General features: G+C 41.1%; 1 protein-coding gene across 2 annotated transcripts in view; it reads right to left on the bottom strand.

The window, feature by feature from the left end:
• LOC125152371 (40S ribosomal protein S6-like) overlaps positions 1-17,939 on the bottom strand; it is a 36,427-nt gene extending 18,488 nt beyond the window's left edge. Inside the window, exons 1-3 of one of the 2 annotated variants that reach the window (XM_047834169.1) lie at positions 17,935-17,939; positions 7,132-7,900; positions 6,052-6,063 (exon numbers count right to left, since the gene is read on the bottom strand). In XM_047834169.1, coding sequence (XP_047690125.1) covers positions 7,140-7,889 — 750 coding nt within the window. In that variant the 5' untranslated portion in view covers positions 7,890-7,900; positions 17,935-17,939 and the 3' untranslated portion in view covers positions 6,052-6,063; positions 7,132-7,139. Of the gene's footprint in view, positions 1-6,051; positions 6,064-6,868; positions 6,899-7,131; positions 7,901-17,934 lie in introns of those variants that run through there. The other variant, XM_047834168.1, reaches the window with a different exon arrangement.
• Between the last annotated feature and the right edge of the window lie 1,179 nt (positions 17,940-19,118).

The following is a 19,118-nucleotide window of genomic DNA, read 5'->3' as shown; positions in this document are numbered from 1 at the left end:
AACAGGCTCCAGGCTCTGAGCCATCAGCCCAGAGCCTGACGCGGGGCTCGAACTCGCAGACCGCGAGATCGTGACCTGGCTGAAGTCGGACGCTTAACCGACTGCGCCACCCAGGCGCCCCTATTTATTTATTTTAAGAGATAAAGAGAGTGAGTGGGAGAGGAGCAGAGAGAGAGAGAGAGAGAGAGAGAATCTCAAGCAGGCTCTGCACTAACAGTGCCCCGATGTGGGGCTGGAACCCACCAACCGTGGGATCATGACCTGAGCCGAAATTAAGAATCAGATGCGGGGAGTTGCGGCAAGATGGCGGCTTAGGAGGACGCTGGGCTCACCGCACGTCCTGCTGATCACTTAGATTCCATCTACACCTGCCTAAATAACCCAGAAAACCGCCAGAGGATTAGCAGAACGGAGTCGCCGGAGCCAAACGCAGACGAGAGGCCCACGGAAGAGGGTAGGAAGGGCGGCGAGGCGGTGCGCGCTCCACGGACTGGCGGGAGGGAGCCGGGGCGGAGGGGCGGCTCGCCGGCCAAGCACAGCCACCGAGTCTGGCTGGCAAAAGCGGAGGGGCCTGACGGACTGTGTTCCCACAACAAGCGCGACTTAGCGTCTGGGAGGTCATAAGTTAACAGCTCTGCTCAGAAAGCGGGAAGGCTGGAGGACAAAGGGAGGGAGAGCTGCTGAGCCCCCTGACAACAGAGCTCAGTTTGGTGGGGAACAAAGGCGCTCGCCAGCGCCATCTCCCCCGCCCATCCCCCAGCCGAAATCCCAAAGGGAACCGGTTCCTGCCAGGGAACTTGCTCGCTCCGCACAAACACCCAACTCTGCGCTTCTGCGGAGCCAAACCTCCGGCAGCGGATCTGACTCCCTCCCGCTGCCACAGGGCCCCTCCTGAAGTGGATCACCTAAGGAGAAGCGATCTAAGCCTGCCCCTCCTGCCCCCGAGCACCTTGCCTACCCACCCCAGCTAATACGCCAGATCCCCAGCATCACAAGCCTGACAGGGTGCAAGTAGCCCAGACGAGCCACACCACCCCACAGTGAATCCCACCCCTAGGAGAGGGGAAGAGAAGGCACACACCAGTCTGACTGTGGCCCCAGCGGTGGGCTGGGGGCAGACATCAGGTCTGACTGCGGCCCCGCCCACCAACTCCAGGTATACACCACAGCACAGGGGAAGTGCCCTGCAGGTCCTCACCATGCCAGGGACTATTCAAAATGACCAAGCGGAAGAATTCCCCTCAGAAGAATCTCCAGGAAATAACAACAGCTAATGAGCTGATCAAAAAGGATTTAAATAATATAACAGAAAGTGAATTTAGAATAATAGTCATAAAATTAATCGCTGGGCTTGAAAACAGTATACAGGACAGCAGAGAATCTCTTGCTACAGAGATCAAGGGACTAAGGAACAGTCACGAGGAGCTGAAAAACGCTTTAAACGAAATGCATAACAAAATGGAAACTACCACAGCTCGGCTTGAAGAGGCAGAGGAGAGAATAGGTGAACTAGAAGATAAAGTTATGGAAAAAGAGGAAGCTGAGAAAAAGAGAGATAAAAAAATCCAGGAGTATGAGGGGAAAATTAGAGAATTAAGTGATACACTAAAAAGAAATAATATACGCATAATTGGTATCCCAGAGGAGGAAGAGAGAGGGAAAGGTGCTGAAGGGGTACTTGAAGAAATAATAGCTGAGAACTTCCCTGAACTGGGGAAGGAAAAAGGCATTGAAATCCAAGAGGCACAGAGAACTCCCTTCAGACGTAACTTGAATCGATCTTCTGCACGACATATCATAGTGAAACTGGCAAAATACAAGGATAAAGAGAAAATTCTGAAAGCAAGGGGTAAACGTGCCCTCACATATAAAGGGAGACCTATAAGACTCGTGACTGATCTCTCTTTTGAAACTTGGCAGGCCAGAAAGAATTGGCACGAGATTTTCAGGGTGCTAGACAGAAAAAATATGCAGCCAAGAATCCTTTATCCAGCAACTCTGTCATTTAGAATAGAAGGAGAGATAAAGGTCTTCCCAAACAAACAAAAACTGAAGGAATTTGTCACCACTAAACCAGCCCTACAAGAGATCCTAAGGGGGACCCTGTGAGACAAAGTCCCAGAGACATCACTATAAGCATAAAACATACAGACATCACAATGACTCTAAACCCGTATCTTTCTATAATAACACTGAATGTAAATGGATTAAATGCGCCAACCAAAAGACATAGGGTATCAGAATGGATAAAAAAACAAGACCCATCTATTTGCTGTCTACAAGAGACTCATTTTAGACCTGAGGACACCTTTAGATTGAGAGGGAGGGGATGGAGAACTATTTATCATGCGACTGGAAGCCAAAAGAAAGCTGGAGTAGCCATACTTATATCAGACAAACTAGACTTTAAATTAAAGGCTGTAACAAGAGATGAAGAAGGACATTATATAATAGTTACAGGGTCTATCCATCAGGAAGAGCTAACAATTATAAATGTCTATGCACCGAATACCGGAGCCCCCAAATATATAAAACAATTACTCATAAACATAAGCAACCTTATTGATAAGAATGTGGTAATTGCAGGGGACTTTAATACACCACTTACAGAAATGGATAGATCATCTAGACACACGGTCAATAAAGAAACAAGGGCCCTGAATGAGACATTGGATCAGATGGACTTGACAGATATATTTAGAACTCTGCATCCCAAAGCAACAGAATATACTTTCTTCTCGAGTGCACATGGAACATTCTCCAAGATAGATCATATACTGGGTCACAAAACAGCCCTTCATAAATTTACAAGAATTGAAATTATACCATGCTTACTTTCAGACCACAATGCTATGAAGCTTGAAATCAACCACAGAAAAAAGTCTGGAAAACCTCCAAAAGCATGGAGGTTAAAGAACACCCTACTAACGAATGAGTGGGTCAACCAGGCAATTAGAGAAGAAATTAAAAAATATATGGAAACAAACGAAAATGAAAATACAACAATCCAAACGCTTTGGGACGCAGCAAAGGCAGTCCTGAGAGGAAAATACATTGCAATCCAGGCCTATCTCAAGAAACAAGAAAAATCCCAAATACAAAATCTAACAGCACACCTAAAGGAACTAGAAGCAGAACAGCAAAGGCAGCCTAAGCCCAGCAGAAGAAGAGAAATAATAAAGATCAGAGCAGAAATAAACAATATAGAAACTAAAAAAACTGTAGAGCAGATCAACGAAAGCAAGAGTTGGTTTTTTGAAAAAATAAACAAAATTGACAAACCTCTAGCCAGGCTTCTCAAAAAGAAAAGGGAGATGACCCAAATAGATAAAATCATGAATGAAAATGGAATGATTACAACCAATCCCTCAGAGATACAAACAATTATCAGGGAATACTATGAAAACTTATATGCCAACAAATTGGACAACCTGGAAGAAATGGACAAATTCCTGAACACCCACACTCTTCCAAAACTCAATCAGGAGGAAATAGAAAGCTTGAACAGACCCATAACCAGCGAAGAAATTGAATCGGTTATCAAAAATCTCCCAACAAATAAGAGTCCAGGACCAGATGGCTTCCCAGGGGAGTTCTACCAGACATTTAAAGCAGAGATAATACCTATCCTTCTCAAGCTATTCCAAGAAATAGAAAGGGAAGGAAAACTTCCAGACTCATCCTATGAAGCCAGTATTACTTTGATTCCTAAACCAGACAGAGACCCAGTAAAAAAAAGAGAACTACAGGCCAATATCCCTGATGAATATGGATGCAAAAATTCTCAATAAGGTACTAGCAAATCGAATTCAATGGCATATAAAAAGAATTATTCACCATGATCAAGTGGGATTCATTCCTGGGATGCAGGGCTGGTTCAACATTCGCAAATCAATCAACGTGATACATCACATTAACAAAAAAAAAAGAGAAGAACCATATGATCCTGTCAATCGATGCAGAAAAGGCCTTCGACAAAATCCAGCACCCTTTCTTAATAAAAACCCGTGAGAAAGTCGGGATAGAAGGAACATACTTAAAGATCATAAAAGCCATTTATGAAAAGCCCACAGCTAACATCATCCTCAACGGGGAAAAACTGAGAGCTTTTTCCCTGAGATCAGGAACACGACAAGGATGCCCACTCTCACCGCTGCTGTTTAACATAGTGCTGGAAGTTCTAGCATCAGCAATCAGACAACAAAAGGAAATCAAAGGCATCAAAATTGGCAAAGATGAAGTCAAGCTTTCGCTTTTTGCAGATGACATGATATTATACATGGAAAATCCGATAGACTCCACCAAAAGTCTGCTAGAACTGATACATGAATTCAGCAAAGTTGCAGGATACAAAATCAATGTACAGAAATCAGTTGCATTCTTATACACTAACAATGAAGCAACAGAAAGACAAATAAAGAAACTGATCCCATTCACAATTGCACCAAGAAGCATAAAATACCTAGGAATAAATCTAACCAAAGATGTAAAGGATCTGTATGCTGAAAACTATAGAAAGCTTATGAAGGAAATTGAAGAAGATTTAAAGAAATGGAAAGACATTCCCTGCTCATGGATTGGAAAAATAAATATTGTCAAAATGTCAATACTACCCAAAGCTATCTACACATTCAATGCAATCCCAATCAAAATTGCACCAGCATTCTTCTCGAAACTAGAACAAGCAATCCTAAAATTCATATGGAACCACAAAAGGCCCCGAATAGCCAAAGGAATTTTGAAGAAGAAGACCAAAGCAGGAGGCATCACAATCCCAGACTTTAGCCTCTACTACAAAGCTGTCATCATCAAGACAGCATGGTATTGGCACCAAAACAGACACATAGACCAATGGAATAGAATAGAAACCCCAGAACTAGACCCACAAACGTATGGCCAACTCATCTTTGACAAAGCAGGAAAGAACATCCAATGGAAAAAAGACAGCCTCTTTAACAAATGGTGCTGGGAGAACTGGACAGCAACATGCAGAAGGTTGAAACTAGACCACTTTCTCACACCATTCACAAAATGGATAAAGGACCTAAATGTGAGACAGGAAACCATCAAAACCTTAGAGGAGAAAGCAGGAAAAGACCTCTCTGACCTCAGCCGTAGCAATCTCTTACTCGACACATCCCCAAAGGCAAGGGAATTAAAAGCAAAAGTGAATTACTGGGACCTTATGAAGATAAAAAGCTTCTGCACAGCAAAGGAAACAACCAACAAAACTAAAAGGCAACCAACGGAATGGGAAAAGATATTCGCAAATGACATATCGGACAAAGGGCTAGTATCCAAAATCTATAAAGAGCTCACCAAATTCCACACCCAAAAAACAAATAACCCAGTGAAGAAATGGGCAGAAAACATGAATAGACACTTCTCTAAAGAAGACATCCGGATGGCCAACAGGCACATGAAAAGATGTTCAGCGTCGCTCCTTATCAGGGAAATACAAATCAAAACCACACTCAGGTATCACCTCACGCCAGTAAGAGTGGCCAAAATGAACAAATCAGGAGACTATAGATGCTGGAGAGGATGTGGAGAAACGGGAACCCTCTTGCACTGTTGGTGGGAATGCAAATTGGTGCAGCCGCTCTGGAAAGCAGTGTGGAGGTTCCTCAGAAAATTAAAAATAGACCTACCCTATGACCCAGCAATAGCACTGCTAGGAATTTATCCAAGGGATACAGGAGCACTGATGCATAGGGCCACTTGTACCCCAATGTTCATAGCAGCACTCTCAACAATAGCCAAATTATGGAAAGAGCCTAAATGTCCATCAACTGATGAATGGATAAAGAAATTGTGGTTTATATACACAATGGAATATTACGTGGCAATGAGAAAAAATGAAATATGGCCTTTTGTAGCAACGTGGATGGAACTGGAGAGTGTGATGCTAAGTGAAATAAGCCATACAGAGAAAGACAGATACCATATGGTTTCACTCTTATGTGGATCCTGAGAAACTTAACAGGAACCCATGGGGGAGGGGAAGGAAAAAAAAAAAAAAAAGAGGTTAGAATGGGAGAGAGCCAAAGCATAAGAGACTGTTAAAAACTGAGAACAAACTGAGGGTTGATGGGGGGTGGGAGGGAGGAGAGGGTGGGTGATGGGTATTGAGGAGGGCACCTTTTGGGATGAGCACTGGGTGTTGTATGGAAACCAATTTGTCAATAAATTTCAGAAAAAAAAAAAAAGAATCAGATGCTTACCTCACTGAGCCACCCAGGTGCCACTCTTATGACAGTTTTGGACTTCAAGCTTATTTTGTCTGATATAAGTATCTGTCTTTTGGTTAACATTTGCATCTTTTCTAATCCCTTCACTTTCATTCCATGTGTGTCCTTAAAACTAAAGTGAGTCTCTTGGGGTGCTGGGGTGGCTATTAAGCATCCGACTTTGGCTCGGGTCATGATTTTTGTACTTTGTGGGTTTGAGCCCCGTGTTGGGCTCTCTGCTGTCAGCATGGAGCCCACTACAGATCCTCTGTCCTGTTCTCTCTCTGCCCCTTTCCCCACTCGTGGTCTCTCTCTCTCTCTCTCAAATAGATAAACATTAAAAAAAAAAGTTTCAAGTGAGTCTCTTATAGATAGCATTTTGTGGGATCTTGTTTTTTTATCCATTCAGTCACTCTATTGATTGAATTTAAGCCATTTACATTTAAAATAATTATTGATAGGTTAGGACTTATTATTGTAATTTTTAAAATTGTTTTCTGACTGTTTTGTAGTACCTTCGTTTCTTTCTTCCTTTGTGATCTGATTTTTTGGTAGTGATATGTTTTGATTCCTTCCTTTTTATCTTTTGTATATATATTACAGGTTTTTTTTTTTTTTTTTTTTTAGTTTGACGTCTGATCTTATTTATTTGTTCCTCTTACAACAATCTCATTTTTTTTTTTTAAATTTTTTTTCAACGTTTTTTATTTATTTTTGGGACAGAGAGATACAGAGCATGAACAGGGGAGGGGCAGAGAGAGAGGGAGACACAGAATCGGAAGCAGGCTCCAGGCTCTGAGCCATCAGCCCAGAGCCCAACGCGGGGCTCGAACTCACGGACCGCGAGATCGTGACCTGAGCTGAAGTCTGACGCTTAACCGACTGCGCCACCCAGGCGCCCCAACAATCTCATTTTTGATTGGACTCAGACTTTGAGGTAGAAGCTCTCAGAGAAGACAGCCTCCGTCTCTTGGCAATCTGTTCTTGGCGCTTTTCTTTGGCCTCCTTCATTCTCTTGGCCAAAAGCTTAGCATATTCTGCAGCCTCTTCCTTGTTTTTCTTCGTTTGCTGCTTCTTCAAAGCAATGCGCCGACGTTTGTGTTGGAGGACACGTGGAGTAACAAGACGCTGTATCTTGGGTGCTTTGGTTCGAGGTTTCTTACCTTCTTTATTTAGGGGCTTTCTCACAACATACTGGCGGACATCATCTTCCTTTGAGAGATTGAAAAGCTTGCGGATTCTGCTAGCTCTCTTGTGCCCCAGGCGACGAGGCACAGTAGTATCAGTGAGTCCAGGAATATCCTTCTCCCCTTTTTTCACAATGACCAAGTTGAGAACACTGAGATTGGCATCCACGATGCAACCCCGAACAGATTTGCGCTTTCTTTCTCCAGTCCTCCGTGGTCGGTAGCAGGAACGCCCCTTACTCAGCAGTAGGCGGACACGGCCATGGGTCAAGACACCCTGCTTCATGGGGAAGCCTTGTTTGTCATTGTCACCACTGATTTGTACCACGTAACTCTTCCATTCTTCCCCTAAAGCATCAGCAGCAACTTCTGTGGCCATTCGCTTCTCATAAAGGGTACGAAGTTTGCGTTCATCATCCACTTCAATGAGTTTCTGGCAGCCAGTAGCTGGGAAAGAGATGTTCAGCTTCATGGTGAGGCTGCCTACCGCCTCCGAAGTGCCACGAAAAAAGAGCTATATTACAGGTTTTTTATTTGTGGTTACTATGAGGCTTACATAAAATGTCTATATATGTAACAATCTATTTTAAGTTGATATCAACTTAAGTTAACAAAAACTACACTTTAGTATCTCGTCCTCCCATATTTTATGTTACTGATCTAATAATTTACAAATTTTATGTTGTGCATCTATTGCCAATTATTGTAGCTATAGTTATTTTGTAATACTTTTGTCTTTTAGCTTTTATATTAGAATTGAAAGTTATTTGTTCAATAAAAAATTAAACTGTTTTATTGTTGAGTTTCACAAGTCAAAAATATATTTTAGATATAATCTTTTTTTTTTAATTTTTTTAAACGTTTATTTATTTTTGAGACAGAGACAGAGCATGAATGGGGGAGGGGCAGAGAGAGAGGGAGACACAGAATCGGAAGCAGGCTCCAGGCTCTGAGCCATCAGCCCAGAGCCCGATGTGGGGCTGGAACTCACGGACTGCGAGATCGTGACCCGGGCTGAAGTCGGACGCTTAACTGACTGAGCCACCCAGGCGCCCCCAGATATAATCTTTTATCAGTGATATACTTTGCAAAAATGTCTCTCCCTTTTGGCTTCTTTTTAGTCTCTTAACAGAGTTGTTTGGAGAAGTTTTAAATTTTGGTGAAGTTCTTTTATGGATTGTATTTTTAGTGCCATATCTAAATAATCTTTGCCTAACCCATGGTCACAAAGATTTTATGTTTCCTTCTAAGGTTTCCAGTTTTAGGTATTATATTTAGATTTGTGGTCTATTTTGAGTTAATTTTTGTATATAGTATGTAGTATGGATCCTAGTTATTTTTCTTTTATTTCCTTTTTTGTTTTGTATCCAATTCTTATAGAAACTATTTGTTGATAAGGTTATTATATTATCTATGTGCCTTTTTAAAAATATCAACTGTTCATGTATGTATAGATTTTTTTTCTGGACTCTATTCTATTTGTCTATCTTTATGGCAATGCCATGCCATTTTGATTACTTTAGTTTTAAAAAGATTCTTAAAATTATGTAGGTTAGTCCTCCAACTTTCTTCTTTTTTTAAGTTATTTTGGTTATTTTAAGTTCTTTACATTTGCATATGAATTCTAGAATCACTTATCAACTTCTAGAAAAAAAACCTGCCAGGATTTTGAATGAGATTGCTTTGAACGTATAAATGAGTTTGGGGAAAAATTTATTCTTAACAATCTCACATTTTCTGATGAATGACCAAGGTTTAGCTCTCTATTTAGTTAATTTTCCTTTAATTTATCTCAACATTATTTCATTATTTTCAGTTTATGGGTCTTTTATCATCTTTTTCTGATTTATCCCTAATTAATCTTTTTAAATACTATTTTAAGTGGTATTTAAAAAAATTCAATTTCAATGGTAGCTAGTATATAGAAACATAACTGATTTTTTGTATATTGATCTTACATCCTACAACCTTGCTATACTCACCTATTCTAGTAGTTTCTTGGTTGATTTCATCTGTTTTTCCACATGGGTTATCATGTCTTCTGTGCATAAAGACTATTTCTTCTTCCTTTTCCAACTGGACACTTTATTGCTTTTTCTTGCTTGATTGCACTATGCAGAACTTCCAGAACTTCCAGTGTTGAATAGAAATGATGAAATTGATCTTTGGGAGAAAACATTCAAGTCTTTCATTATTTTTTTTTAAGTAGGCTTCATGCCCAGTGTGGACCCCAATGTGGAGGCCAAATTTACAACCCTGAGATCAAACAAGTCTTTCACTATGAAGTGTGAGTTGGGTCCTTTTGAAATAATTGAGACTTGATTTGTGACCCAGAATAGGATTTTTTTTTTTATTATTGTTCTGTATATATCTGAGAAAAACATATATTCTGATGTTGTTTGATTGGGTGTTTTATAAATGTCACTCAGGTCAAGTTGGCTGATAATTGTTCAAGTTTGATATATCCTTGCTGATTTCCTGTCTACTTGTTCTATCAGTTATTGAGACAGAGAGAGAGAGAGAAAGAGAGAGATACTGAAATCTCTCACTATAATTGTGGATTTGTCTATTTTCATGGGCTACACTTTGAGTAGAAGTATATAGGTATCACTTGCTTCTAGTTTTCCTCTGCTTGAGAAGCTTTTTCTGACCTCCCAGCTGACCCTCAGAATGAGGTGCTTAGAGACATTCTACTTTTTCTCTAGAACTTACACAACATTTAATTGCCTATCAAATTTTCTGTCACCCCCACTTGATCTTTTTGTCCTGACAGCACTAACTGGGTTTTGTTACATTCTCTTATGAAAGACACAAGAGATATTTGATGATGTAAGAAAGATATTTGAGGCTTAGTAAATGAACATAAGTAAGAACAGGAACAAGAGTTCAGTAGATGCAGGGAATGGCAGGGAGGAGTGGCAGTGAGAATGTAAGTAGCTTGGGAATTAAAAATTATTGGGGAAGATGTGACTTTTTATGTGATGAAAAATGAAGAGTGGAAGCTGATGAGAACATTTGACATTAGGTTTCATTAGCATCGACTCAGATTAGGAGGGGCATATCTTCTTTGTTATCCTTCCTACCCCATTTCCAAAGGATCCATGTAAAACGTTGACCAGGAGATGAGATATGGGCCTCATTTGATATCTCATATGTATGCTTAAGGATTGTAGAGATTACAAAGGTTTACACAGGATATTGTGGCCAGGCCAATTAAATGAGAATTTTTACTTTTTCCTCAATACCCAGCAGTAGGAAAAGTCAGGAGAATGTAAAATACCATGATTAGTGAAGAGAGCTTTGGTTATGAACTGCTGGTACCCAGTTAGAGTCATAGGACATATGCAAGATTTTGTATCAGAAACGAGGTGTAAAAACAAAGCAAGGGAGTGATGATTTAGGACAAAGCTTTTTGAAAAAGAGATGACTTTTTTTTTTTTCGAAGTAAGCTCGATACCCAAAGTGAGGCTGAACTCATGACCCGGAGATCAAGAGTTGCATGCTCTACTGACTAAGCCAGTCAGCAGCCCCCCCCACCCCCTTTTTTTTTTTTGAGAGAAATGACTTCTATTTATTTATTTATTTATTTATTTATTTATTTAATATATGAAATTTATTGTCAAATTGGTTTCCATACTGAGATGACTTCTTTTTAGGCCTTATGATGTGAGGATGGGCCACAAGTGGCTTAAAGGGACAGAGCTAGGCTCTGCTAGACAAGGTATAACCTTGTGCATTTGGTGTCATTCTAAAGTAGTCACAGAAGGAGGCTCTTTTAATGCTTACAACTCTTGCCAGAGCTAAGACAGGTGGTGAGCAGCAATCACTGAATGAATGGTTAGGAAAATGTAAACTTCAGGGAGCATTTTATCTCCCATCTGTTTCTCTCTGCAGTTTCAACTTGGTGCACTAAATCCAAGTTTCCCACTTCCCTTCCTCTGGTTACCCAGGTTGCCTCTGTCTTAGCAGTTAATTGGAAGCCAAGCTGTTTTGGAAGAGACCTGTTTAACCAAGATGTTAAGCATAAAGTTTTCAAAGATGGGGTCCCCTCGCTTAGATTGTCAGCTTGTATTAATGTTTTCCCACCCCGGGCTTTGATTCTGCATGTACAGTATCCTCATAAAGAGATAGGAAAGAATTCATTCAACAGCTTTATGTTCAAACACTCTGCCTTAGCCACTTACTTACTCTATTGGTGTATTGAAATATGAATTTATTCAGATTTCTGTCTCTCTAGGAACTGGAAATATAGACATAAATTTGATATGGTCCTTGCGTTTAAGGAGCTCATTGTCTAGTAGAAGAGAAAATGAATGGATATTGTTTTAGTTATCTATATAATAATTTATAATCTCCCATAAACCCATAGGTTGGCCATGGTTTGCTGGGGCTCAGTTGGAAAGTTCATCTGGTGGTTTTGCTTCGAGGGTCTCTCATGCAGATCTATTTAGCTGCATGTTAGGCTTAAGGTCCAGTATTGCCTCACTCATATGTCTGGTGCCTTGGTGTTCTTCCACGTGGCCTTTCTCTTTTTTTTGTGGTGTCTCATCCTTCAGTAGTCTAGTCAAAGTTTCCTTATCCCAGGTGACTGGCTTCACCAGGGAGAAAGCAGAAGCTGCCAGGATTCTTAAAGGAGAGGACCAGACATGGCATTGTTTCTGCTGCATTTCATTGATAAGGAAAGTCATACTGCCAGCTGTGACTCAAGAGGAGAGGTAGTAGATTTGATGGGTGAAGTAGCACACACTCCCAGAGAGGGAAGGAATTGATGGCAGTCCTCTTTTGAGAGTATTCTCTATGGATACAAATAAATAAGAACCCCAGCTAAAATTTAGTGAGCCCTTTTATGTCAGACAGTGGGCTAAGTACCTAATGTGTATTACCTCACTAAATCCTCCAGCTAACCCCATGAAGTAGGAATCTTTTTTTATCCGCATTTTATAAGCAAGCAAATGGAGGCTGGTAGAGGTTAAGTAAATAACTCCAGGTCAAATGTCTAATAAATGGCCAAGTCAGGGTTTAGACTCCTTGGAGATTGATTTGTTGTTACGTCATGAGAGAAAGTTGCATGGAACGGTGAAGAACTCAGTGTGTGGAGTCATTCCACTGTAATAAATACTACGAGAGAGGGCAGTGGAGGTGAAGGAAGAGAAAGATCCCACCTATCAGAAAAGGTGTCATTGGACCTAGATGACTAAGGATGATTTAGACATGAACAGATTGGTGGATTAGAGTTTTCTTGCTGGCGGGAAACATCATGAACACATGTTCAAGGAGGGGAAGCAGAAGCATATACTGGGACCAACATTCAGTTTAGCCTAAGTAGACTCTAGAATTCAAGGAAGGAGACAGAAAGAGCTGATGGAGGCAGGACGTTTGGGGTCAGATTGTGAAAATACTTGAAGGCCTGGTTGAGATATTTGGGCTTTTATTTTGTGGAAACTGGGCAGACTTTTATTGTTTTGGAGTAAGAGTTTTATTTTAAAAAGGTTAAAAATCACAGAGGTACACTTGATACCCTGAAATGTATATACTGAAGGCAGGGTGAACAAAGCTTTGAGTACTTTCTCAGTGAGCTAGTTGAGAGGGGATGTAGGTCTAGAGCTTTTTATTGACCACTGGGTTGGAGCAGAGGTTTGGGGTAGTAGACATATCGAAGGGCTTGGTGGTTGAGGAAGGAGTCAAAGGTGGGTATAGAATATCTAGCCATAGTGACTTAAAGAATAGAAATGGGGCAGACTTGAGAACTATATAGTTGTTTAAATTTTGGGCTACTGAATTGACTTCAAACAATGGTGTAGACCTGATGAGGGGCCAACGTGGACTTGCATGAATTGGACCAAAAGTGAGTCATTGTTTATAATGAGGGAATGTGACACTTTTCCTGTTAGTTAATTTTGCAAGATAGTGTCGATCATTATTATGATTTTCTCCTCTTCTCTTTGTTACTCTCAATCAAACCTAAACAGAGCCCAGTCACTTTTATGGCCTGCTCCATTAGCCGTGTAGATCTCCTATCCATATATTTCCCCCCTGATACTCTCTCATTAACTTCATAAAAGGTACTGCCTTGGATCAGGGCATTAAGTGCTTGATGGGGCACTGTGCCTTGACCAACTGCTTTACATATAAGAAAAATGAAATACAGACAAGTTAAATGACCAGTACAACAGGGAGTCAGGATACGTGTGCTGACCTGAGTCAGAGCATCAGGGAGGACATTTATGACCTTTAGGCATAGGGCATGGGTAGATGAAAGGCTAAGTTGTAGTCGGGTAAACCCAATACAAAGGAAAGAGATGTGGCCTGGCAGCATCAGGAATGAGCCTGGGATAGAGCTGTGAGCTGGTAACTCAGTTCCCTTTGCAGCGGCCAGCAAGCACGGGATATTTACTTTTGTAAGAGTCCTAACAGGTTCAGGATAGAAGCCTCTGTAATGTTGCTATGATTAAGGACTTTCATCCTGATTAGAATTACACAGTGGCAAATGAGCAGGAACCATCACAATTTAAGTAGCTGCTCAATAGAACGAATGCAGTCATTTCTGAAGTGGGTTGTTAACTTATTACTTGGTCTCTTGTTTTTCATTTGCTTCCGATCTTGGTATGCGGATTCTGGGGCTTTGGGAACAGCAGCTGGGATTTGAATATTTAATGTGGAGCGCCTCCTGTTGCTCTGCCTCATTACCGAAGCTTACTGTCATCATTCATCAAAAGATTGGTAGCCCCTCCAGGAGGAGTGGGAGATTGCACTATGTCTCTCTGCATGTGCTTTGTCAAGCCCCTGATTATTTGTCTAAGTTGTCGGTACACATCCCATGCTGAAAGGAAAGGACCCATGTAGGAGCTGGTTTCCAAGAGCTCAAACAATCCATTAAGGACTTCCCAGATCAATCTGTTATTACCTGTTTTCATATGCTAAAACAATACTTCTACTATATACTACTAATACAATAGTAACAGTTTTCAACCTATCTTACAATGGGCTTAATGACGTTTTGGGGTTATGTTGGGGGGGGTTCAGAGCCAACGGAATAAAGACATCTTCGGTGCAAAAATGTGATTTATCAAAGCATGGGGACAGGATCTGTGGGCAGGAAGAGCTGCCCTGGGGTTGTGATGGGTAATTGATTATATACCCTTAGGTTGGGAGAAGGTCAGGGATAGAGTAAGTCTCTAAGGTATTTTGGAAGCAAGGTTTCCAGGACCTTGAGGGTCCAGCTGCTATTAGGAAAACGCCGTTTATTACTGTTTAGTAAAACCTCAGTCATGAGACCCTCCAGATGTTTATCTGGGGGCCATAAGCTTGGAGTATGATTGCCAGCATATATCTTGGGGGAGTTGAGATAAAGGAAGTTTCCAAAGGAACTTTCATCTGTTAAAGTAGACTTACAGGATCCTGGGGTCAGGATAATGTTAAGCCAAGATTCCCTTTTGCCCCTAGCAAAGTGTCATCATCGAGGTAGCTGAGCTCCTAGAGGGAGGTCACTCTCCTGGCTTCAAGCCCTTTGAAAGGCTATAGATAGTAAGGGAATTTAATTTTTCATCTGCCTTAGTTTCCCACATCACCATGGGAAGCACTTAAACCCTTTTCCTTTGTTCTTGCGTAGCCAGGAGTGTTTGAGGAATATTGCACATCTCCCACCGGGGTGTGGGGAGTGCTGTTAGCCTGTACTTTGCCCTCAGCTTGACCCCCCCTCCCTCATCAGACTGGGAAAGTTATGCTTATTATTTTGACTCCTTATAATAACCCCTTTTACATATCAGAGAACAGATTTCTCAGTTCCAAAGCTTTAAATCCTGGTTCAGATGCGTTTACAGTTTTCTATCTTACACAATGGGTAAAGGAATGCTAGAATAGGCCTTTGAATATTATCTCCCAATTTCCATACCCCCTTTTGGTTATTTCAGTGAGTGTGTGTATATTCAACCTGTATATACAACACCCAGTGTTGTGTTTCTTCCCTACCATCCTGGAGTGGCCACGTGAGGATGCTTATGGGACTAATTCAGGCTTGGGCAGCAGGAAATCGGGCCAGACACAAAATAGACTGAAACACAGAGCATATGGATTTGTTTTGGATCATCTTCCCCTCTGAAGCAAGGCTGGCCTCTGCCAATGGGAGGTGAGGATTTTAAAGCTACACTTGAGTCAATAATGACCAGGCATAGCTTAAGGTAATAGGTAATATTGATCAGGAGAGAAATCTATTGCATGTGCAGGGGAATTCAGGCTGAACAGACAGCTTAGTGTAATGAAAAGAACACAGACTGCAGTCTAATAGACAGTGGTTTGAATGTTGTCTCCACAACTGACCTTGTGACTTTGAGCAGTTCTTTTGAACATTCTGAGCCTCAGTTTCCTTGTCTGTAGAATGCCCCTACCTCATTGGCTTGTTGTGATGAAGCTATAAGTACTCATTGCCAAGGCTTCCTCTTCCTCAGGCACTATGATAACTGCTTAAAGTACACTCTATGTGTGTGTTTATGCTTTTATTAATGTTTGGATACCCACAAATATTAACTTTGGATATTTGACCGTCTATTTCTGCTATTATACTTTATCTCTTCCCCATTTTGGTGGTTATTGACATTGTTTTTGAACCTACCAGCACATCCTTACTCTACTCACGACAAAGAGGACATGTTTGGTTGCCACTGTGGAATTCTTACTGAGCAGGAGACTCCTGGATGCTATTATGGAATAAACAGAAAGAATCCAAGCAGAAGGGCAAAACACAGAGCACTGTCCATACAGTTGCTTTTCCCTCTGGGAGAAATCATTTGGAGCTCTAAGTCCTCAAAGGTCCAGTCTCACAGATCCTGGTGTACTGAATTTAACAAAGAATATTATCCCTTTGCAAATTCCTTTAACCATCTACTTGTATCTTGTCTTTGGACTTTATCAAATGTCACTTCACACTATAATTATTTTCTAAGAATCTTATCACTGTTTTCATATTATGGTGTCATTACTAATTCCATAGTACCTAGTTCAGAGTTGGCACATTGTAGGTGCTTAGTGTATTTTATTTTTCTCGCTGTTGTTTCTTTTTATTAAAGGAAGAAATCAAGAGGGGAATCGCCATTTCAATTAATTCCACAATCCTTTTGAAATTGTTATACAGATATGTTCAGTTAAACAAATGTTTGAATGTGTGTATGAAGCTAGAATTGGGGTATACAAAGATTTGTTGGAAATAAACATGGTCCTTGGGGTACCTGGGTCGCTCAGTTTGTTGAGCCTCCGACTTTAGCTCAGGTCATAATCTCACGGTTTGTGACTTTGAGCCCCTCATCGGGCTTGCTGCTGTCAGTGCAGAGCCTGCTTTGGATCCTCTGCCCCTTCTCTCTCTACCTCTCCCCTGCTCGCGGGCTCTCTCAAGAATAAAATGAACATTAAAAAGAAATAAGCATAGTTCTTGCCCTTGAAATTCCCATAGTTTGGTGTGTAAAATAATCATACAATCAGAACATTTCATAGTAGAGCACTTGATATTATGCAAAAAAAAAAAAAAGGGGAATAATATTATATGGGGCTTCAGTGAAAACTCTTGAACATGGCACCTATGTGGAACTCAAATGAATGTGTAAAAACCATCTGAGGGGAAAAAAAACGGTGGCACAGTCCACATAAAGAAAATAGCATCAGCAAAGCCAGAAGGTATGTGGGAAATTTGGTGATTCACCAGAGTTTGTGGGAAGCAGTTTGGAGTGATCACACCATAAAGTACAAAGTAAAATATTTTGGAGGTGAGGAAAAGAGAGTGGACAGGGGCCAGAGCAGAACTGGTAAGTAATTCTATATCACATGAAGATAAGATATTTTCTATAAATAATGTGACATGGTTAGGGGTGCCTGGGTGGCTCAGTTGGTTAAGCGGCCGACTTCGGCTCAGGTCGTGATCTCACGGCTTGTGAGTTCAAGCCCCGCATCAGGGTCTGTGCTGACACCTCAGAGCCTGGAGCCTGCTTCGGATTCTGCATCTCTTTCTCTCTCTGCCCCTCCCCTGCTCACGCTCTGTCTCTGTCTCTCAAAAATGAATAAACGTTAAACATTTTTTTTTAACGTGGCATGGTTAGAGTTGTCCTTAGCCAGGTCAATCTGGCTCCTGCTAACCGGGGATGAATTTACGATGTTGCAAAACTAGACGCAGGGGAGTAATTTGAAAGTTGTCGAAACAGTCCAAGTGAGAGAAATTGAGGGCCTAGATTAGGATGGAGAGGAGGATGATGATGGTAATGATGATGAAGACAGTTGTGCTAGTATCACTACTGATAACAGCAACATTTTAATAGATCGTTGCTGTATTATGCGTTCTGTTTAAGGGATTTTTACACGTGTTAATTCATTTACTTGTCACATTGACCCTATGCAGGTAGTATTGATATTATTGCCATTTTACAGAAGCAGAAACTGAGAGTCAGAGGATAAGTAGTTCATCTAAGATTCTATAATGAGAAGTGGCCGTGCTAGGGTTCAGGCCAGGACGTGTGGCTCTGAGCCTGTGTCCTAACCACTGCCTCTTCATTTGGTCTTGAAACAACAGGGTTTGTTGTTATGGTATTCTCTTCAAAGGAATCTCTTCCTTAGCTAATTCTCATAATTAAAAACAAATTTCTCCTTTGAAATAGTCGTAGAACATTTATATAGTACCAATAAGCAAAAAGAGAAAAATAAAAACAACTTCATTCCCAACATCCTTTGGGTGATTATTAAAAACAATTGGTGATTTTTTTTCTATCTTCCTCCCTTCTTTTCTCCCTCCTACCTTATCCTCTGTGTGTATATGTGTATATATACTTTTAGAGCATCATTCTAAGGCATAAAATATTTTTCAATCTTATTTAAAAAATTTTTTTTAACCTTTATTTATTTTTGAGACAGAGAGAGACAGAGCATGAACGGGGGAGGGTCAGAGAGAGAGGGAGACACAGAATCCGAAACAGGCTCCAGGCTCTGAACTGTCAGCACAGAGCCCGATGCAGGGCTTGAACTCACAGACTGTGAGATCATGACCTGAGCCAAAGTTGGGCGCTCAACCGACTGAGCCACCCAGGCGCCCCTCAATCTTATTTTTAATAACTGCATAATACTTATTTATTTATTTAAATAATTTATTATTATTATTATTATTATTATTATTATTATTATTTTGAGAGAGAGAGAGAGAGAGAGAGGCAGGGGGATGGGGGAGAGAAAATCTTAAGCAGGCTCCACATCCAGCACAGAGCCTGATACAGGGTTCTATCTCATGACTGTGAGATCATTACCTGAGCTGAAATCAAGAGTCAGACACTTAGCTGACTGAGCCACCCAGACACCCCTAAAGATTTTATTTTTAAGCAATCTCTACACCCAGTGTAGAATTGTGGGCTTGAACCCACAACTCCAAGATCAAGAGTTATGTGCTCCACTGACTGAGCCAACCAGGCACCCCGTATAATACTTGCTTTTAAAAGGCAGGGCTTGCGGGGGCGCCTGGGTGGCTCAGTCGGTTGAGCATCCAACTTTGGCTCAGGCCGTGATCTCATGTTCATGGGTTCAAGCCCCACATCCGGCTCTGTGCTGACAGCTAAGAGACTTGAGCCTGCTTCCGATTCTGTGTCTCCCTCTCTCTCTGCTCCTCCCCTGCTCACACTCTGTCTTTCTCACTCTTTCCTTCAAAAATAAACATTAAAAAATATAAAAAAAAAGGCAG

This window comes from Prionailurus viverrinus, chromosome E2, assembly GCF_022837055.1.
Source record: "Prionailurus viverrinus isolate Anna chromosome E2, UM_Priviv_1.0, whole genome shotgun sequence".
NCBI classification, from domain to species: Eukaryota; Metazoa; Chordata; class Mammalia; order Carnivora; family Felidae; genus Prionailurus; species Prionailurus viverrinus.
This window is presented reverse-complemented; position numbering and strand designations above follow the sequence as displayed.